Source organism: Anabrus simplex, chromosome 1 (assembly GCF_040414725.1).
Source record: "Anabrus simplex isolate iqAnaSimp1 chromosome 1, ASM4041472v1, whole genome shotgun sequence".
NCBI classification, from domain to species: Eukaryota; Metazoa; Arthropoda; class Insecta; order Orthoptera; family Tettigoniidae; genus Anabrus; species Anabrus simplex.
The window spans coordinates 1,078,868,720-1,078,892,064 of NC_090265.1; the positions used below are offsets into that span (position 1 = coordinate 1,078,868,720).

The 23,345-nt window shown below is 36.4% G+C and overlaps 1 protein-coding gene across 1 annotated transcript in view; it reads left to right on the top strand.

Moving 5' to 3' along the window:
- Positions 1 to 23,345, top strand: part of LOC136858059 (probable E3 ubiquitin-protein ligase HERC1) — an 850,878-nt gene that overhangs the window by 778,040 nt on the left and 49,493 nt on the right. The window contains exons 67-68 of the mRNA XM_068225263.1: positions 14,647 to 14,840; positions 16,526 to 16,678. Coding sequence (XP_068081364.1) covers positions 14,647 to 14,840; positions 16,526 to 16,678 — 347 coding nt within the window. The remainder of the gene's footprint in view (positions 1 to 14,646; positions 14,841 to 16,525; positions 16,679 to 23,345) is intronic.

Below are 23,345 nucleotides of genomic sequence, written 5' to 3' on the forward strand. Positions count from 1 at the left end.
TTCAACCCCAAAATTTCCCCTCTGGAACTCTTTGTACCAGCGGAAAATTGTTGTCCGATGTAGACAGTCTTTCCCCAGCACAGGAGTCATTTCCTTCAGGCACTGGTCTACAGCAAGGTAACTAGAATAAAAGGTAGGCTACTCCACCGGTTGAAGCTTCCATTGGCTGGAGCGCTATGACGTCACGCGATATGAACGATAGCGAGTAAGGTACACAGTCGCAGTACAGCAAGCCTGTGAGTTCTCGTGCCTGTGAAATATCTTCTCAATCTTTCATCAAATAATAATCTGGTTTAGTCCGATTCGATAAGTAACAGCACTTCCAACAGATTTAAAAACGTGAAAATGCGTTAAATTTTGTCACATGCTGAGCAGGTAGAACATCAACTATCAAATACATGACATATAATACGATAAGAAATAAAATATTACCATGCAACTCATTTCCTGATAAAGTAAATATTTATATCAAATGGCATAGGAACATATACATCATATCGACATCTTTATGGAATTATATTAAATTATTAAAACGTACATGTCAGGAGACTTAATTACTTGATGAACCAGCCCAAAGCTTAGCCTTCTTATTGGCATATTTTCTCAGTGCTAGCTCCTTACTCTTTGCATTAAAATGCCATATCCTAATAAATGTCCTGGTCCTTACGTAGAGACAAATTATTTTGTCATGGAATACTGCAAATTTTGACTTAATAATAGAAATAAGAGTTTTCATTACGTTCTTGCATCTGGATACAGTCTTACCGTGAAACACACCAAATGAAATTTCGAACTGGGCTATATTTTTTAACCACTCGTGATTGGGATGTGTGAGGCCTCCTTTTGAAACAACCGAGATCCAGTAACAGATCTCTTCTCGCACGACATTTTTGTCTCTTTCTTCGTATTTACTGTATATCGGATCACGGATACTGTATTATTTCATGAGCTTCGAAATATATTCAGAAATATAAGTTATTAATGTTATTAGATTTTACATCCCACTAACTATGTATTTGAGCACCTTCACCACCGGACTGAGACAGGATCGAACCTGCCAAGTTGGGCTAGGAAGGCCAGCGCTCTACCATTTGAGTTGCTACTCAGCCCGGCTATTAGCACATAACAAAAATTATAGAAAATACGATTTTCATTCAGTCATTTATATCTGACACCTTTTTACCATACGAGCTGTAATAATAGAGATATTCAAGAGTTCATTACAAAGTGTTTCAACATACAAGCATTGCTGACGAGGAAGTATTGTTATGTCATCACAGTAGCAAACTAACTGGCTATGATGGTTGTTATCATTATTGTCTTTATAATATGCAAAATAATAATAATGTTATTTGTGTTACATCTCACTAACAACATTTACGGTTTTCTGAGACTCGAGGTGCCGTAATTTTGTCCCACGGGAGTTCTTTTACGTGCCAACAATTTATAGCGCCACACACGTTTCCATAATATGTTGACTGCATTTTAATCAGTACAGTGGTTCTACTTCAGATACTGACAACACGAACACTGTTCATGTAGTGAACCACTATAAAATTATTATGTATCCGTGATCCGATATACAGTAAATACGTAGAAAGAGACAAAAATGTTGATTGGTCGGTCGGTCACTTACTTTCTTGGCTTACGCTGTGTAAACCATCAACGATAGACCCCAAGTGTAAGCATACGAATTGTAGAGCATAGAAACCTCTACAAAAAAGTCTGCGATGGCACATACCTATTTCCAACCGGCTGCCCTCTAGAAGCGTTTTTATGTTATAGTCTGCGGTAAAAAATATAACTCCTTAAAATAAAATAAATAATTCAATATTATCCTCGAGTTCCTCATCAAAATAAATCGTTTGATCTCCTCCAGTATTTTATAAGGATTATAATAACCTTATCAGGACATTATTTGCATGAATGTTTCAGAAGTTATGACCATTTTAGAATGTAGTCGTAACACGTGTCAGCAGGTCGGGCGAGCGCTGTCTCATATCACATAACGTCACGCAGAAAGCGGCCAGGGAGAGAAACAAGTGAGCGCGATGCGGGAAGAGACCCCCATGGGTTAACAGTTAATCCACGAGTAAAATTGTGGCGGATAATTGCACGATATTCACCTTTAGACCACACTGACATCTTAACTTGCTTGGTAACAACTGGTGTGAAAGTCGCACCTTGGTATCTTCTAGACCGGTTTTCACCCCTCTTTTCATCCCTCTCCATAACAGGGGTGTCCAGCCAACCGTTTTTGCGTATTGCAAAACTTTCCTAGTGTCCTTTGTATTTGTCTTGTGATAGTCTAGTTAGGGATACCGCAAAAGTCGTGAAATTCCTTACTAATGAAGACAAAATTAAAATCTGTCAGAAAGTGGACTAGCATCCACATCTTAAAGCGCGGAGGTGGTGCAAATGTTGAAACTCGCACCTTCGAGTTGGTCAAAGTTTTGTCAGATTCAAAATGGTGGCCAGAGTTGTTCCCTGCAGTTGCACATGGTTGAGTGTAACCTTCAATTCATTGTCTTAAGAGTGTGACCAGAAAGTAATGTTTAATAACACACCGGTCCAAAATAAAATGCTTCTACTAACATTTGTTTTAGAAAGAGAGTAATCTGCAGTAATACTTTGATATTTGTATGGGCTCCCGTGCAAATGTTTTCGTATTTGTTTGGTATTTTTCACAGCTTTCCGTGCACTGTTGTTTATTTTATAAGCCCCAGCAGAAAAGGTTTTCATATTTGTTCTCCTGTGTTTTTCACAACGTTTAATACTTTCCTTTCATCTTTAGAAATGATAGGTATACTTTTCACTGTACCCACGGATACAGGACGTAAAATGCCTTCATGTCGGAAAAAATCAAATCCTGTGTTTCCATATCCCTGTTGGATGGATTTTATTTGTATATTCAGTAGTACGTTTTCTCACTGAACACATTCTTTTTCGTCCCCTGCAGAAACGTCTTAACGAGGTTTTACTGTATATTGTATTGCTTGAAATATTTATTTTTTAGTCACCATCAGCTGTTTGTGCCATTTAGATTTGGGAGAAAATGTACACTTCCTGACTTAAAATGAAATTGGTTTAATAAAATTACTAAATCCCGGAGTGCCGGGCTGAGTGGCTCAGACGGTTAAGGCAGCTGGCCTTCTAACCCCAACTTGGCAGGTTCGATCCTGGCTCAGTCCAGTGGTATTTGGAGGTGCTCAAATACGACAGCCCCATGTCAGTAGATTTATTGGCACATAAAAGAACTCCTGTGGGACTAAATTCCGGCACCTCGGCGTCTCCGAAGACCTTAAAAAGTAGTTAGTGGGACGTAAAGCAAATCACATTATTTATTATTATTAAATCCCGGAGTACAAACACCATCAAAAGGAAGGAGCACATTATCACAGTTATTTCTTTTATAGTTTTATGGTTGATGGAGGTTTATCCACATTTTGCCAATAAAGGAGTGCACTTCTGTGCTTTCTTTTAGAATGAGTTTAACTGTTTACATGGGCCTCACATTGCCACTTTCTTAACACAACAGATGCAGGTTTTTTGACAGAGTGTTTATTGGACATATGTATGAAGATGGTATACGGGACATCATATGTGGAGTTTGGTGCTGATTCTTCTATTCAAGAGTCAGCTCATTTTTTGTGTCAGGTGGTGTTCGTAGTTTCTTATCGCATTTACATTTATTTTAAAAAAATTATTAAGGGGGTTTCATGAAATGGGCCCAAAATGTCAATTTTCAATTATTTTTTTATTTAATAGTAGAACTCATTGACAATATGTTTCCAAAGTTTCAAGGATGAAATTGTATCCGAAGTGCCTAAAAAATAATAATTAAATGTGTGCCGTGAGCTTCCTGCTACACCCACTTTTGAAGAATCAACTTGAATACTAGCTCAGTGAAGAACGATTCCGTGGATTTCTTTCAAGCAAACTTGCACAGGATACATCTAGAAGGCTGTGATACATACTCTTTGGTTTTATAGATCATCTGTGACTGTGTTCCGTATCTTAGAAACAATACCAAACCAGCTGCTTTGTTTATGAAAAAGCAATAAATTCTTGTTTTGCCTTGTGCTACTGACAGAGATTTACGCAAGTGTTCGATTCTTTCATCATTCAATAACGCCATGGTCACAAAGAGTGTATAGAAGACTGGATAAACTGCATTTGCAGAAGTTAGGGAACGTAAGACGTGAGAAATAAACCAGCAATGAGGTTAGGTCCGAAGTAAGAACAATATGGGCTACATATTTTCACATGGTGCAACAGATGAACAACCTATTCGAAATCTGTGCCACATTAGCCGGTGTAAATATGTACATGCTCAGAAGGATAATAACCCCTACATTCACAAGCAGAGGCTTCCAAAATGTATCCTAGATGTTGTCAAGCCCACTTATAGGTTTCTGGCCGATCCTGAACTTCTCAAAAAGTGTGTTCTTGGCAAAACCCAGAATCCAAATGAATCTCTAAATTCACTCATATGGAAACGATGTCCTAAAACCACATTTTCATCTACTACATTTGTCAGAATTGCAACTTCTGATACAGTTCTTGTATTCAGTAGTGGGAACATAGTGAGGATGAAGGTATTAGAGCGAGAATGGGCTTTAAGGTAGGTATTTTCACTCAAGACATCTTGAGCAAAATAGATTTACAGAACCTCTCTGCAGCTGAAAAGTCAGTTGAAGACCTGGTAAAGCAAAGAAGGCAGAAAACAAGAAACCAGAAGAGAAGACTTGAAGGGAATGAGGACCCTGAGTACAAATCTGGAGCCTTCTGAAGAGGTGGTATAAGAAACAACTTTAGGTTCAACTTTAAATTGCATTTGCTGAAAATTATGTTTTTTAAACATTTATGTACCTTTTCCGGAGATTCTATGAAGGGTAGAATTTTGAAATTCTGAGTGTAAGCTGAGATTTGGAGCAAAGTGCTTGGAATTTTCATGAATATTATATCATACATACAAAATTATAAATAAAAAATTATTTAAGTTCTTCTATTCAAAAAATCTTGTGAGAGAAGCTTACTATATGCAAAGAGATTAAACAGAGAATTTTTTAGAAATCTCTTACCTATTTTTTTTAGAAAAAGGAACATGTATATTTTTTTGAAAAAAAATAAAATTTAAAAAAGTTAATAGATATATATATAATCCGGGGACTTAATAATGTGTTAATTTCATGTTAATCATGGTACAACATTTCATTGCCGTACCTTCAAAACTGTGGGTTTGGTGCATCTTTTAAATAGTGTATTTTTTCATGAACGTCTCCCCTTAAACCCTTTAAGCACCATACACAATTTCTTTGTAAAATATTTTTCTACAATTGGTACTGCCCTTTTGATGGCTTTTTTTATGAAGTTCCTTTTAGAATGTCTTTTGGGTTAGATTAATCACTTATCATGTATAAACGTTAAAACTAAATGGAATTTTCAGCTGAAGCCACTCATATAAGCATTCACTTATGTTCAGCTTTAAATTTTATTTTTTTGTCAATATCTTATGTTAAAAATGTTGTATGGTACCATTGTAGGTTATATTTGTTTCTCAGGCAAATGATGTAAGAAACCCTATAACAATAGCTTAATCATCTTAACTAACATTATTGATTTTAATTTCCAATATTTAGAACAATTGAATGGATGAAAACCATAACGGCATAAGTGACATTTAAAAAAATGAGTTAAGTGCAGGATGTAACTCCGAGAGGATGTATCCTTTCACCAGCAAAGAGGTACAAGTGATAGCGGTAATATTCTGCACTCTAGTGATGGGTGGTATAATTACAAATAGCATGCTTTATATGAGTGGTGACGATGTTTAAATGCCTTTTTCTCAGAATGACCAAAATGCTACTTATACCGTTATGGTTTTCATCCATTCAATTGTACTCAATTTAGAAAGTTCATTTGACTTGCGTTGGACTTCTGGAGTCCTTTGTATGAAAATGTTTTAAAATCACTTAAAGCTTAAATAAAAGATTATTTAGCAATCTTAATTTAAGTAACTGAATGAGTGTGCAACTTTACATTGGAGATATTTACAGTAAGTTATATTGGAATGTGTATGTGATGATAGGGGCTGCCTGGCCAAGGCGGTAGAGGCGTGCTCGGTTCACCTGGAAGGACATGGATTCGATTCCCCATCAGGAAAATAAAAAATTTAAGAAACAAGATTTCCGCTTCCAGAGATCCAAATGGCCCTGAGGTTCACTCAGCCTACACCAAAAATGAGTACCAGGTTAATTCCTGGGGCAAAGGCGGCCGGGTGTAGAGCTAAACACTCTAGCCCGTCAAGTGCTGAGGCCTTTACTGTCCACCACTCCAAGGGTCTTGATGGCCTGTACAGAGATAACTTTCTTTGCTTTTGCATGTGATAGTGTTTTATTTACAATGTTAACTCATTGGGCCCGAGCCACGGAACCGTTCCGTGCTTCGTCTCGGTGGACCAAACGCCGGACCACGGAACTGTTCCGTTGTCTCATTTTACTACGTAATTCAACTTTTCCTCAAGAGATGGCAGAGTAAGTTGCATTTGTGATTTGTGTAGGGACTCTTTCTTTGCAATGTTATATGCTCTTTGCTAATATACATCGATAGTGTGCTTCGTAATGTTAGTTTGAAGTGGGCTATCTCTAGCTTTGAGATTCGCTTGTAAACAAGATGGCTGCCAGTATAGAACTGATACCGATATATAACCCGTTTTAGGACGTAAGGATGATTAGGAATGAATTTTTTCAGTGAAATTAGTATGGTAGTAATATTAGTACTAGTGTGAGCAACGCTCCTGAAGAACAAATAGATGGGGAAATCGAAGAGGAAGTGCAAAGAGAAGACTGTGTTACAGCTCAGCAGGCGGACTGAACATGGTCTCGTGACAATAATAAAATAAAATGTTTTACAGTATTCCTTGTTCCGCAGTTTGTGGTATGAAAGCCTTTTGTTTTCATGTATATTTAAATCTTTAATGGTCTTTTAAGTAAGAAATTTCTCATGATATGAAGCGACACTATATTTCCTCCAAAATAATCCCAGCGCCAATGCAGTTTCAATCCAACAAATATGCAGGGCTCAATGGGTTAAGCTAGTAGTAAGTCATTCTGTCCCTCAATTTACTGTAAGTCATAATGTTAAGACATTAGTAATATTTCACTTTTGTGTGAATTTATCTGTGATCTCATAACTATTATTGTGGTTCACTGCTTGTAATAGAATATTTTGAAAATTGTGGGTGAATTTCTAAGTGTCGACATTGTAATTATATTAACCTATAGGTGAGGAAATATTTTAATTCGTTTTCTGCAAATTTTGTTGCACTCGATTTTATTATTATGTTACACTACTCGTATCTTCTTTAATTGTCAGTTCTTTTTTTTCCCTTATTTTAACTTACTAACTTTTATTCTTCTTTTGTTTTTGTGAAATTTCTTGTTTCATTATAATTGTTTATAATATTTGGTTTGCATGGAATTGTTTGTTTTACTTTTGTTGTTTTTGTTGTAATTTAATTTGTTTTAATTTAACTTCTGTAAGTAAGCATTGCCACAAGGGTATGTCCCAATTGCAGTGCAGTTGTTGATAATAATAATATCACTAAAAATCATTTTCATTCATAACCACTACCTGGATGCTGAAATTAGCAAGAGGATTCAAGCTGGAAGCAGTTTCTATCATAGTGTAAGAAACATGTTATGGGACAAAGATGTGCCAATGGAAGCAAAGGAAACTATGTACAAGATGTATTACGCACCCATAACCACTTACTGAGCAGAAACTTGGACAATGACAAAGAAGGATGAGAGTCGAATACAGGCAGCCGAAATGAAGTTCTTGAGATGTATGATACAGAAGAGTAGAAGACACTAAATAAGGAATGAGAAAATCTGGGAAGAAATTGGAGTGGAAAAAATGAATTTATAGAATAGAGAAGAGCCAACTTTACCTTTGTAAAGATAGTTTGGGCACATAAAGCAAATGAATGATGAAAGGATGCCATAAAAGGTTCTGGAAATGCAAATGCATGGAAGGAGAGGCCGGGGACAACCACGATTGAGATGGAATGACACAATCCAACGCAGTATTAGGGAAAGAAGCCTGGACTGGGACACAGTGTTGGAGAAAGAGTGGTGGAAAGACTGAAGAAAGTGGAGAGGAACCATATTTGCCCCTACCTAGCTACAGCTGGATAATGGGAAATGATGTTGATCATGATCATGATGTTTCAAATTTGATTTAATCAAATAATTTGGAGGATTTTAAAAAAATACATGTAGACACAGAATAATTCTATCCCCTGCAGGTAAAGGACACTATGTCACAAATATGCAATTTTACAGGAGAGCTAAAGAATGTTTTTTATTGTTTGTTTCACTTGCTCTTTTCTTTTTATGGAAAGTTCTGTAAACTTCTTTTACATAATAATTTAAAAAAGAATAGGTCATATAACATAACAGGTAGGGACCCTCTTCAGAGGCAGCCCTACGCAGGGAGTGGCACCCCTGACTATGTGAGTCTCAGAGTACACTGACCCAGTGGTAACATCTGACAAGGGTCCCAGCTCAGGGATATGAGTGAAGACATCAATGACATCTTCAGTGGAAACAGTGGAAGAGACAACCCTGTACCCCTGTACTCAGAGATTTAATATGACTACATTTTAAATCCAAAGGCATCTGTCTGATATTGAGCAGCTCCCTTGTCAGTGTATGTTCTCCAGGAGAGGTACATTTGTTTCCTATACATCTTACCTTCAAAAGTAGGAAGTGAATCCGATTGCCTTAGGCCAATCATCAAACCCATAATCAATAGGGATAAGAAGGCTTTATTTAACAAACTACCCCAGGAAGATATAAGGTATTATAAATTTACTCATTTGAAACAAATATTTTTGGTTCCCTATGGGAATCAGCATCTATGTCATCTGATGGCCAGGCAGGCATCAGTTTTTAGAAATGAGACAAAGTCTCTCATAGTGCATTGGCACTGCCAGTGGCTCCAGGTAGCCTATGCAGTGGCCTCCACGGTATGCACTAGCCATGCGTCTTGGTAGGTGTGCTATTTACCAACTGATGAGCCCAACTTAGCACACTGGGGTGAAACACTGGCAGCCAGGAATGAGTTAGCTGGAAAATTTATAATGTCCAGTAACGGACCAACTACATTGGTATTATAAATTTACTCATTCGGGACAAATATTTCAGGTTTCCCTTGGGAATCAACATCTATACAACAGTATGGTGTCAGGTTATCTTTCGGACTCCGGGGGACTACTACATAAAGTTTTAGGTGAGTCTGAGCACCTTGAAGATACCACATACAAAGTTAAATTCAGACATATAAATTACATAGCAACATTAAATATTCAGTCTCTGATTAAACTCGGGAATTTAAAAACAACAACAGATATCTTAGACAAAAGGAACATAATGATTACAACAATACAGAAAACTCAATATGTGGACTATGAACCCTTCGATTCAGATTGGATACAAGATCTGTAAGAGCAAATCAACCAGTAAGTTTTGGCAGTGGATTCATTATTTTTAATAAAATCATTGACTCAGCAATGAGTTTTGATCCTATTGATGGAAAAACATCCTCCTTAATACCTTCACTCCTATAGAGGATTGTGGTCATTTAAGCACAGCGTCTTCTTTGGCCTGTAGAGGAGTAAAGTTGTTTGGTGCTCTTCAGTGTAGCGCACTCCGATATGCTTGTATTTTTGGAAACCAGAAGAGTTCTACCTAGAAGTTTCCTTTTCTTCCAGTAGATGACTCGAGTGTTCTCTTTTCTCGACACTGCACAACCCTTCCTTTGTGTTCTTTACAATTGTTTACAAGCAAACAGTACCCAGGAAACTGGAACTGTAAACAGATGACAATGGTGATGACAAGCCAATTTTGGTGCTTCTCAAACTAAGTAAGAAAGCATGTGAGGAACATAGCAAGAATTGAAGTATTAATTAACATGCTCAGTAAAAGTGCTATTTGATGAAATTTTTAAAAAATTTAAAATTTTGTATTTTTTGTCTTTTTAACACATGCTTCTCTTTTTTAAAAAATATGTATACTGAACTTGGTGCCTTTTACATTAGACTGGCTTGCTTAATATTGAATATGTTTTGCAACATGGAAAAGAGTTCAGAATATACAGTAAACCTATGTTAAAATGTCAATTTCATGAATTAATGAATTAAAATGGACATTTACCTCCAATGCAAAGAATACATTTCATTCTTATGTTACAATAGGTATCACCTTCTTGATTTAATAAAACTACTGTATAAATATCTAAAAATTGTGCTGATAGTCTCTTGTGTTATCCATCTATATGTCAAATTACTTTCATGATTATTAATCATTTTCATTATGTCTTAGTAATGGAAAGGAACATATAAGTGACAAAGCAAGTCACACTAGTGGCCTGTTGCAGAAATAGCTGTGAACAAAGACTAAAAATGAAACTTATGATAAAGGAAGCATGAGAAAAGTAACGGAAAATTTACTGAACTCTGGAAGACCCTGTATTTACCTTTAAGCTTACACTTCCATTGTGAATATAAATATGGAATTTTTGAACCTTGGCAATTGCCCTATCATAATCTTCTCATGCATGCTTATAACAGTCATGCATCACTTTAAAGAAAGTAGGCTACAATTCACAGTAAATTATTGGATTTGACTGTACTATTCATTGACTTAGTATTTCATTGTAAACTATGTTTTTTGTGAAATACCCTTCAGCTTTGTGGAACTGACGCTGATATGGTATAGTTATAATTTTAATTTTGACATCGCTCGCAGCTTTAACTCTTCTAAATGCCTCATGTAACTCACCATGGCTGAAAACTCACTGAGATAATTAAACAACAATTTTGTCAAAACTTTGACCCTTTGCTTTGTTAATGGTCTTTGCAAAAGCAAGACATCACAGGAACAGCTTCCCTTTGAATTTGAAAGGTAGGTTACTGTCAGTAGACACCAAACCAATCCTAGGTAGATAAATTACGTGATTCTTGGAAACACCTGTAATGACTTCTAATTCTATAATTTTGTCATACATTGCTTGTTATAGCACTTAAAACCATCTTGGAGAGAAGACTAGAGCTTAACAGAAATATGTACATAGCTTTTGTAGACCTGGAAAAAGCTTTTGACAATGTTCAGTGGTAAACACTGTTCAAAATTATGAAGGATATTCATTTGGACTGGAAAGACAGAAAAGCAATACTAAACCTCTACATCAATCAAAGAATAAACATCGAAAGTAATGAAAAAGTATGCAAGGTAAGGATCAGGAAAGGAGTAAGACAGGGGTGTTCCTTGTCACTATTTCTATTTAATCTGAACATTGAAGAGGCCATGAAAATTTTTAAATCAAAAACACCTGGCATTAAAATAAATGGAACAACTGTACACTGTATTACATTTGCCAATGATATTGCACTTCTGGCTGACAATGAGGAGAACATGCAGATCATGCTCAACAAATTAACATCCATCTTAAAAGATTTCCAACTTAATATTAATGTAAATAAAACCAATGTTACAGTTGTAAGCAAATCTAAAATTAAGCCAGAGGCACATCACAGAATTGGAAATATTTTAATAAAACAGGTGCACAAGTTCTGCTACTTAGGATCAGTTATTACCGATGACAACAGATGCACTGTGGAAATAAAAAGAAGAATTTCCCTGTGTAAGTAAGCCTTTGAGGAGAAGAAGCAGCTATTAACTAATAAATCCTTAGATATTGAACAAAAATTGTTTATCAAAACATTCATTTGGAGTGTGCTGCTATGTGGCTGTGAAGGATAGACTCTCTTGAAGGAGGACGTGAAACGACTAGAGGCAGTGGAAATGTGGGTATGGAGGAAGATGACAAGAACTAGCTGGATTTAGAAGAAAACTAATGAAGCAGTGCTTAGAGAAATAAACACCCAGAGACATTTAATAACAGCGATAAAGAAGAGAAAAGCGTCAGTTTTGGTCACATTCTCCAGCATAATGACTTCATAGAGAATTGTTCGAAGGCAAATGATGGGAAAGAAAGGCAGAGGGAAACCACAGAAGAAGATCATTGAAGAGGTAGTTGAGATGATGGGATGCCAAGGTTATGGTGAGATGAAAAGGATCACAGAGAGAAGAGATCAATGGTTGCAGCGACAAGGCAAAGACTTTAGATAATGATGATAGTGCAACAACTAGCATTCTGGTGGTAAATGGATTTCACAGAGCCCTCTATCAGGCTGGCATAGAAAGATCATCAGAGAAAACTTTCATACCTGCCAATACAGTTAACTACAATGACCTAAGCATCATATTATTTGTATAAATACAGTAACTATTTTATGCAAATAAAAGAATTAACAAAAGAAATATTAAAATACTATTTTTCTAGTAATCCTGAGGTGGAGACCTTTCTTTTGATGTACAGTATAATACATAGGCGTTACTAATACATTTTCCTCACAATTTTCTGTTACACGTTCAAATTATATGGAAAGACTTCAGGTACAGTACTATGTGTATGTTATTCATGGACATAATACTAAATTTGCCAAGCTCACTACCTTGAGCTAGTCTGCAAACTTGATGAAAAATCAGAACAAGCTTGTTTTCAGACTAAAGAGGCTGCTAAAGGACTGGGAAATAAAGTCCACTCATTTCTTAATTTCATGGCTTCCTGATATATGGTCAAAACCTGTCATTCCAGGTGAATCAAACATGCCTTTACTGCTTTGACTAGACAGCACCTCATATTTGATAATAGCTGCCATATTTGTTGAATTATCAATTTTAAGGTTTGAAATTCTTCATGCCTATCATCTTTGAATGTGAAGGAAAAGTGAGAGCTCTTGAAGTCCTGTATAAGACATTACAAATCATCTTATGATTTAGTGTGGAAACTGATCTAAGTAATGAGAGTTTGGATTGTTTCTGTTGAATTATGATGATATAAAATATTGTGTGGAGATATCCTCTATCAGTTTTTATTCAGATCAAGGCAAGGATTTTGACATAGATAGGAATGGTATTTGAATTAACTGCAAAAAGTTATGAGTGAGGCAAATAGCCAGAGGACATCAATCATCAACCTATTCAAAAGAAAACAACTCCTACTGGTTGTATTGACTATAGGACAATAAGTTTAATCACTCACACATCTAAGATACTCCTCCATATCATAAAATGTAGAATGGAGAATTACATTGAGCAGAACCTTGGCGACACTCAGTTTGGTTTCTGCAGAGATTTGCCTACACTTGATGCCGTAGTTACACTGAGCTGTATGGGTGGAAGATTGTTGGACTGCAGAAGGAATTTGTATGTATGCTTCATTGATTATGAGAAAGCGTTTGATAAAGTACCATGGAACAAACTATTTCTCCTTTTCGTTGAGATAGGTTGCCCACATCATGTGATACAATTTATATAAACATCAAAATGCAGTTATCAGGTATGGCATTGAACTAACAGCCCCTGTACAGATACTGAAAGGAATGAAACAAGGCTGTCTGCTCTCATCATTCCTGTTTAATGTCTTTGCTGAGAAAATCATCAATGAATCTATAACAGAAACCAAGCTTAGGGTGAAAATAAGAGGGAGACTAATGCAGACTATCAAACAAGCTATAGTTGTGGGTAGTCCAACAACTTTATCCAAAATATTGCTAAAGCTGAATGAAGAAAGGAAGGAATTTGGTATGAAAATCAATATTAATAAAACAAGCGTCATGATGTTTCGTAGGAACCCACGTCCATTGCACATAATGATCAGTGGTGAGTCTGTACAACAGGTAGCACAGTTCAAATACCTTGGCCAGATCATAACAGAAAACCTTCAGTATCACACTGAAGTAAAAACACGAATAGCAACAGCAAACAGAGATAAACAGCCCCTTCTATGTCAGAAAACAATGTCCCTCACCTTACGTAAAAAGGATAATGAAATCTTATGTTTGGTCTGTTGTGCTGTGTTGTTCTGAGACCTGGACGTTAACCAAGAGTGATGATAAGAGGCTAGAAGTGCTGTTGGCGTCGGCTGCAACGGATAAGTTGGCTGGAGAAGAAGACCGACACTGAGGTATTGAACGTTGTCCAAGAAAAGACAGCTGTTGAGTCAGATTAGTAAGAGACAACTTTCTTGGATGGGACAAAGGATACAACATAGGAATGTGTTGTTAGAAATTTTATAAGGTAAAATACCAGGGAAACACCCTCGTGGAAGATGAAGAAAGATATTCATGATGACGTTCGTTGTGAACTCAGCATACAGGAGCTATGCAGATGCAAAACATACTGCATAGGATCGACCCAGTTGGAAAATCATAGGAAATTGTACCAGTTGGAAAAGACTCATCACAGGGGCAAACCAGTCATTAGACTGAATTACTCAAAGCAGAAGAAGGAAGGGCAGAATTAGATGAAATCTGTCTTTTACTTCATCTAGGCTAAGTACTCTTAATTTAGTCAATAACAGTTTTTCAGCAGTATACAGATAGTTAATTTACCATTTTACTTAACAGGGGAATGTGGTAACAACATTCTTTAAGCTGGTGTTCCCAGACAAACAAATTATTGTAAAATCTTGTTACCTCATATAAAATCTAATGAGAATGCATTTTGTACATAGGTATCTTGTTTGGTGTGGCGGTGCGCACAAAAAAGCCTTTGGCTGTTCCATTGGCTCCATTGGTATGGAAATTGCTGGTTGGTGAACCAGCTACCATGGATGATCTGGAGGAAGTTGATAGTCTGTATACCCAAAGTCTACGAGGTATCCGTGATATTCATTTATCTGATGTTACCGAGGCCAACTTCCATGAGGTAAGTCTGTTATTACTAAAATGATATCTTTATATTAGTAATAAAGTAAATTAAAATTACCTCACATATACTATGAGAAGGGAAAAGAAGTAATCATTGTGAAAAGACTACAGTAGCTGTTATGTAACAGGTGTTGACGGGTCCTTTTTATAATTGCAGCTGTAATTCCATCCAGCAGAACTGACAAAGCACATGTAACCTAACAAGAGTCAGTGTAATGTTATTGATCAGATTTTTCGGTTTAATATGTTGTAGGGCATCACTTATATTTTTTTTCCAGTTCAGCGATATTAGGATATCCAAGATCAAGGGAGTCTTTCATTTTGCCCTCTTTTCATAATTCCCTACCAGACACCAGTGGGATCCAAACCCACTACTTCCTGATTTCACATTGGTTGCTCTATCCAATTGAGCTGTGGTGGCCTAGGTCATATTTGTTTTGTTGGAAAGGATCTAAGCTATACGTCTAGCACTACTGCCATCATACTGCAGAGTGTGTGCAAGTCGTCCGTTGTGGACCAAGTCAACGGATATTAAATTTTCATGACCGCATTGTACTCAAAATAAACTTTCAGCATATGAGGTCATCTTCAGTACATACTAAAGAGATGTTAAGTACATATATTATATAGGCTACCATAGCAATTGACATAAAATCAGAAGGTTGTGGGTTTGTATCCTACTGGTGTCCAGTTTGCCATCTTTGTTCTATACTTAACATCTCTTCAGTATGTACTATAGGCCTGTGCATAGATCCCAATCTAATACATTGAAAGTTTATTTTGAGTACAATGCAGTCATAAAAAATTCAATATTCATGTGATATTTTATTTCCAGAACCATTTACAGACCATGTCAACAGATGTTTGGAGCTAGCACAAAGCTCTGCATTGATGGATTAGGCAGTAAAAATCCAAATATGAAAATATGATTATCATAGTCCTTACGTTTAAAAATGTATGAGACATACTGTAAATGATCAGAAATTGTAGTATCTATAACTCTTGTTTTGTAATGTTTTTGAATAGAACTAACATTTTTGAAGAAATGTGAGAGTTTATGATAAATGTTAAAATTGCAAATATCTCTGTTATCCCTTGCATGGTCAAAATGCATAAAGCATAAAGGATGAGAAATGATATCTTGCACAACTTTTATTTTGTATCATTTTTCAGTATAGCTGATATTAAAGGAGAAATTTGACTTTCCTGTTCTTGTCCCCTCAATATTGCTATACCACTGCATACTAATCAAATAATACATTGCATAGTGCACACCCCAGTTATCCCTGAACTTATATACTGTACCTAGTTTCAAGAAATTCTGTTAAGCCATTTTCCCTTGGTGATGTAACAACCAACCTTACAAACAAACACACAAACAAACATTCAAATGAAAATTTAACTGACCCTTCTTTTTACTTTCCTCCTCTTCTTATTTCTTATATTATTCTCCAATAGCTAATTAGTTGATTTTCATTTTTTTCTTGTTAACGCTCCTCTTTTAAATCATCCCTCGTACCATTCTCTCAAGCTCCAAGTATTTTAATAGATTGTGGAATAGTTTACTTATATTTAATGCTGAGTGACTTGACTGACTATTTAGCATCTCTTTCCTTTCTTAAAATCATCATTCTCAAGAGTGTGCTTTCACTGTTAAGAATGTACGTGATATATTTGTTACAGGTGATTCCTTTAGAATGTTTCGAAGGAACAAGTTGTACTGGTAAGGTTGTGCCCATCATTGCTGGGGGAAGAAGCATACCTCTCACATATCACAATCGGTTGCAGTATGTGGAGCAAGCAGTGCACTTCCGCCTACATGAGATGGATCTTCAGGTGAGATTTTGTGACTAAAAAAGTTTCCAAAAGTTTCTGGACAGATGTCCATTCACATGTTACCCCTGATAACAGCGTTCCTAGCATGACATAGTTCTGTCTTTTGATGCCTTCACAGCTGCAGTTCTTCTGGGAAGGCTGTACACCAGGTTTTGGTTTGTTACCAAAGGAATTGATTTTCATCCTGTTGTAGAATCTTGGATCACATGAGTAGCCGATTGTGGGCATTGTGGTCTCGCTTACCGTCAGTGTTCCAGTTCATTTCAAGGATGTTCGATGGGGTTAATGTTGGGGCTCTGGGCAGGTCAGTCCAGTTCTTCAGCCCCCATGTCATCAATCCATGCATGTGTAAATGCTGTTTTATGTAGAGGGGCATTATCATATTGAAACAGAAATGGGCCCTCTCTGAACTGTTGCCGTTATGTGGGAAGTGCAGAATTGTCTAGAATTGTTTCATAGTCTAGTCCATACCATGAACAACACCATACCTCCAACAAACTTCACCTGGCATCTTTCATACCCAGACCCATCCATCAGATTGCCAGACAGTGAAGTGCAATTCATCAGTATATAACACTTGTTTCCATTGCTCAGAAACCCAATGGTGCCATTCTTTACATCACCTTACCCAACAGTGGTGATATTCAGGGAAACTCTATTTGTTGAGCTCTTGATGAATAGTTATGGTACTGGTGGTATTACCGGATGCACTTTGCAACTCGGTGTGGAGTCTTCCAACTGACAATATGTGGTTTTGTTGCACTACCCTCTTTAATGCTGGTCCCTGTTGGTCATTGTATATGGACTGCCAGTTCTTGGTTGTGCTGCTGTTGCTCCCTTTACTTCTGCTTACAATGACATCACATACAGTTGATCAGGCATTTTGACTAATGGTTTCATAGAAGGATAGTGATCAGTTGATCATCACAATGTGTCCTATCTTACCTCATTTTGCTGTATGATTTTTCTTTATAGACAGACCTCTGAGAGTAAACAGAGCATTCATTTTCTCACAATTACACATAACATTTGATTCAGTGTTTCTTACCTTAAACTGTTGTAATACCAGTTTAATTGTATTTAGTCTATCTCTGATTCTACTCTTACTCTTGTCAGCAGCATGTGGTTGGTGTTCTTCACTACATCGTGGGTGTTAAATTCAAAAATGAAATAAGTTTTTGCCTATCAAGCTCAGTCTTCTTGTAATTTCTTGTTACACACTATCTTCTATCTATTGAAACCTTTGTTGAAAACACTGCATATTGGTTATTCTGCAGATGTAATTATTGAAAAATAGTCTAAATATGTACAAGTAATTCTCATACATGGACCTCGTTCAGAAATCCACCTCCAGGGAATGAAGGAGGTTTGGCAACATTGCCAATGGGTGAAATGCATAAAAAGTAGATAATGCTACCACTTCAGTATTTTGAAGTTATAGCTTCCTTTGGAGTGAATAAAAGATAGTAACAACTGTCCCCTGTAGTTGTAACTTCGTTTTTCCAGATCAATAGTTTTAACTTCACTTTTGATTTGAATAAAGCAATGGTACTGAAATGTAGATATAGCTACAACTTCATTATTTTGGAGTCTGAGAGAAGGCACACTCCACTTCTGTCAGTCAACAGTTCACTTCATAATGACGATTATTATGCATGTACGGGAGAGAAAATCATATGCTGAAAGAAGAACTTTGAGTAGATGTAAGGGCCTGATGCATTTTTAGAATGAAAGCATTGATTTTCTGACATCAGAATTTCTGCCAAATAGTGATGAAACTCAGGGAAAAACATTAACCCCAAGAAATCAGATGGAAATATTCTTACTTAATGCTGCTGATTCTGGATTTCAGGGTGAAGTGTCAGAAGATTTTTAAGTGAACCGCTTGATAGTATCCAAAACTGTTAATTACATTATGGGTCATTTTCACAATAAAGCTCATAAGTGGATTAAATTCTCCAATGAAATGGTGTCTGGCTTCTATTGCCAGGAGTGTCCGAGGAAATGTTCGGCTCACCATGTACAGGTCTTTTGATTTGATGCCTGTAGGCGACCTGCGTGTCGTGATGAGGATGAAATGATGATGAAGACGACACATACACCCAGCCCCTGGGCCAGCAAAATTAACCAATGATGGTTAAAATTCTCGACCCTGCCAGGAATCGAACTCGGGACCCCTGTGACCAAAGGCCAGCAGACTAACCATTTAGCCATGGAGCCAGACAATTCCCCAATACACTGCAAGAAATGAATAATGCAAAGTTAATGTGGCAAACGCACTTATATGCCGACTGTAATAGGTGCATTAGATTACACCCATATTGAAAATAAGAAACCATTAGTGTTCAGGCATGAATACGCTGGTTATGCCAGTATTATTGTACATCTCTGGAACAAGTAGACTTCTTTCCCTACCGTGGGAGTATTCTCTCGTCTCGTTGTACCTCGGAGGTGGATGTAGAAAATAGAATACGAGCTGCTCATTGTGCTTTTGGACGTCTATCCCGCAAAGTCTTTTCTAATAAAGACCTAAATATATCCACTAAATTGATGGTGTACCAAGCTGTCGTCTCCACTTTATTGTATGGATGTGAAACATGGACTCTGTATCACTGTGACATCAAGAAATTGGAACTTTTTCACCAGCAGAAGCTTAGGATCATTATGACTATCAAATGGGAGGATTATGTCTCCATTGTTGTAGTACTTGAAAGGGCACAGATGAACGGTATAGAAGCTTCCATCATAAGTCACCAGCTTAGATGGATTGGTCATGTCCGACGCATGGATGACAATAGGCTACCCCGACAGATACTATAGAGTGAACTCAATTCTGGCAGGAGGCCATGTGGTGCACCTCTGAAATGCTACAAGGATAGCTCAAAAAATCTTGATGAGCACAAACATTGACCCCAGTAATTGGCACACACTTGCTGAAGATCGCCCTCGCTGGTGCGCAATCACATCCACTGCTGTAGTGCAGTTTGAAACTGAGTGTCGAAGACTGCAAACAGAGGCTCGTCTTAGAAGAAAACTTAGACAAACTCAACCATGTCCACCCCTTTCTCTCAGGTGTGCCAAATATGATCCCATGTTTTATGCAAGAATTGGTCTGATGATTCATCAATATCATTTATTCAAAACGGACTGTAAGTTGCATGAATTGCAAGTGAAAAACATACACTTGAATACGAGTAGTGGCCGCCGACTGTGACGATTGTTCAGGCAACATGTGATGCTGAAGAAAAGTTTACGAGCGTTAGCGCCGAATGGCCTGGCTCTGTACATAACTCAAGAATATGAAAGAGGAGTGCTATACGAGACATTATTTCTAGGTATGATGGCACCGCTTGTTTGCTGAGTGATTATGGCTATGGCATATCCCCCTGACTGATCATGCCATTCAAGCTGCTTGTAGATTACATTCAAATTTGATATAATCGCAAACACATGAAAGAAAGAGTAGTAATAGGAAGAGTGTTTGGTCAACTAATACAAAGGTTCCCTATCCTTGGTAACTGCATGCGAGTGTCATTAGAATGAGTACCAAAACTAGTAGTGAGCTTTGCTATGCTGCACAATGTTGCCAAACACCTTAAAGATGTATGTGATTTTGAAGAGGATGGGGATGAGACTGGATTTTTTGTTGAAGAAGTTGGCTCAGAAATACTGGAAAACCACATAAGAGAGCTCTGTGGTGAACAGAAGCAGCGGGATATGTTACATTTTCTTTAATTTGTGCAGATATGAGTATTTAAAAATAATGGAGAAAGTCATGGACAAAAGACTGTGCAGTTAAAGAGGAAGAACAATATGGCTTTAGACCAAATAGATCAACAATAGACTTGATATTTACAGTGCAAACGATAATGGAAGAACATCTGGAAAGGAACAAGGTAATCATTTTCGTATTTTTGGATTTGGAAAAAGCTTATAATACAGTTAAGAGAAAACACATATGGGAATGCCTACTGAAAAGGAATGTACCAAAATCATTAATTAACAAGATAAAAATGTTGTATCATGAGAGTAAAAGCAGTGTACAAGTGAGGAATGGTGACTGAAACATTTTACACACACACACAAAAAAAAAAGTCTCTAGCTAGAAAGGGCACTGTCTCCATTGTTGTTTATTATCTTGATGGATGAAATTATAAAACATGTAAAACAGAGTATTAGTAGTGATGAAGTGAATGCTTTGATATTTGCAGATGATGTGATGATTTGGGGAAAGAGAGAAAAGGAAGTACAAAGAACACTGGACGTTTGGAATGAAAATCTGAAGGAGTTTTGAATGGTAATTAGTAAAAAGAAAACTGTAGTCGGGCATTGTGGAAAAGAAAAAAAGAGAAGCCAAGTGAACATATACGGAGAACGGTTAGAGAATGTAGAACAGTTTACATATCTGGGTAGCATTATTAATGGAAGTAATGAAATCAACCCTGAAATTAATAACAGACTAAGTAAAGGTAGAACATTTTATCATCGAGTCAGAGAGGTTTTATGGGATGACAAAACACCCAAGAGAACGAAATTAACATTATATAAACAGTATTTCATACCACTTGTAACATACTGACTAGACACGCTGGTAACTAATAAAAGACAAGATAGTAAGATCCAAGAAGTAGAAATGAAATTTTTAAGAACATCAGTTAAAAAAACAAGAAGAGATAGAATTCAAAATATTAGAATCAGAAAAGAGCTAAATATAGAACCGTTAGTACAGAAGATACAGAAAGCAAGACCAACACACAAAACTGTTTTGCTACTTTCTTCGGAGTACACTTCCTCTCTTTAACTCAGTTAATTTATTTATGCAATAAGATGTTCCACCCATACATCTTCTTAGGAGGAAAGTTACTGGTCATTTAACTGACCTATTGATCAGATTTGTTCAGCCACGTTTTATTCAGTCAGAATCTACCTCCCTTTTGAGTGTTCAATTCAAGAGGAGGATATACCAGAAAGCCAATGAGGACTTGGTAATTGGAGCAAATCCAGGGAATACTTGAAAGATAATGACTGTGATGAAGAGATGTTTCATAATTCTGTAAGAGAGTTTTATATGGCAGCTTGCAGTTAGGTTATCAGGAAATTTCCCCTTGATGATTAATTTCTTCATCGTGTCAAAGTTGCAGACATCTCTTTCAGAATGAAGGTTTCCTATTCTTCTCTTGAATATTTTGTTTGAAGATTCCCAAGTTTGGTCAAGGAAAGTGAACATGACAAACTTGAAGAGGAATTTGCAGTTTACCAGTGTGATACTGCGCCGTACGTGGTTATTGGGTATCCTCTCTTTCTTCCATTTAGCCTATGGCATTTAAGAAAATCCGCGTCTAAAGTTGGAGAACATCTCAGGGATTATGTTAAACATAAAATATTTCACGTGACTTTGACTGAGAATTATCCGTTATCTCTCCTTCATTTGTGATATTTAATTTTTACGGACCTTTGTGCCTTAAAAATTCAACCGCAGATTCTACAACTTATTATCAACTATAAGATTAACTTATATTAATATTATAATCTATAAATAATAATAATAATAATGGATTAAATTCTTAATAACTATTATTTATTCAAAATAATGTAGTATACTTTGGATAAGTTAAATCTTTGATTCCAATATTTTTTTACTATTTACACTAATATTTCTTTGAAAGTATTGTTTTGTATTCATTCTCTTGATCTTGACATTTTAGTCCGCAATCATAGAATATACTATCAGCCCTTCCAAGGTCTTATAATTCCTCTCCTTGAAGTTTGCTCAGATTGAAATTACTTAAATGAAAATCATCTTGACCTCACGTAAATTACTATACACATCTCCTGTGTCACTTCATAAAATTCAATCATTGATTGCAAGTCGACAAGAAATACCATGGATGAACTTCCTAATTCTTTAATAGTGATAGGCTAACATAATGAAGACACTAAGATCATATCTGCTATCAATGATCTGCTATTTCAGCTTAAATCAGCTTAAACCTTAAATATAATAGGAAATTCTCTTTGAAATTGCCATCAGATTCTTAATTATAGGTTACTTGAAATTATTTTTTTGATGACCATGATCTACTATTGTCTTGTAAGTCTATTATCATATTGCCATAAACTCATAGGTTATTCCATATTTCACATCATTACTAGCATCTATTATAACCTTGATCCATATTTGCGTTACTTAATCTTTCATTAATTAACCTTACATAAATATCTTTCCTCATACGTCGTCATATTTATCATAATTCCTCAACTGCTTTATCTAAGATAATATTATTCCTTAATCTTACATTCCTTACCTGATATTGTCATCTTATCTTTACATCGCCGCATATGCAAATATTATTTAATCAATTCAATGTAACACACAATTCAATTAACTTCTCAACTCAGTAAAATTAGTATTTCATGGATCAACAACTAACATATTCTTAGCAATATGCACTTCACTTATCAAAACATTACCATATTTAACCTATGTTGACTTGCATTTGGCAATAAGTTGCCGATATTTATGGCCTCGGTACCCTATGACTTGATATAAACCTATATCGTACTTCATATTCATCAAAACTCACTGTCTTTGGTATTGCCTCTGGATAATAAACTGAAATATTGTCAACATAACACTTCATTGACATACGCATTTCTTCCTACACTT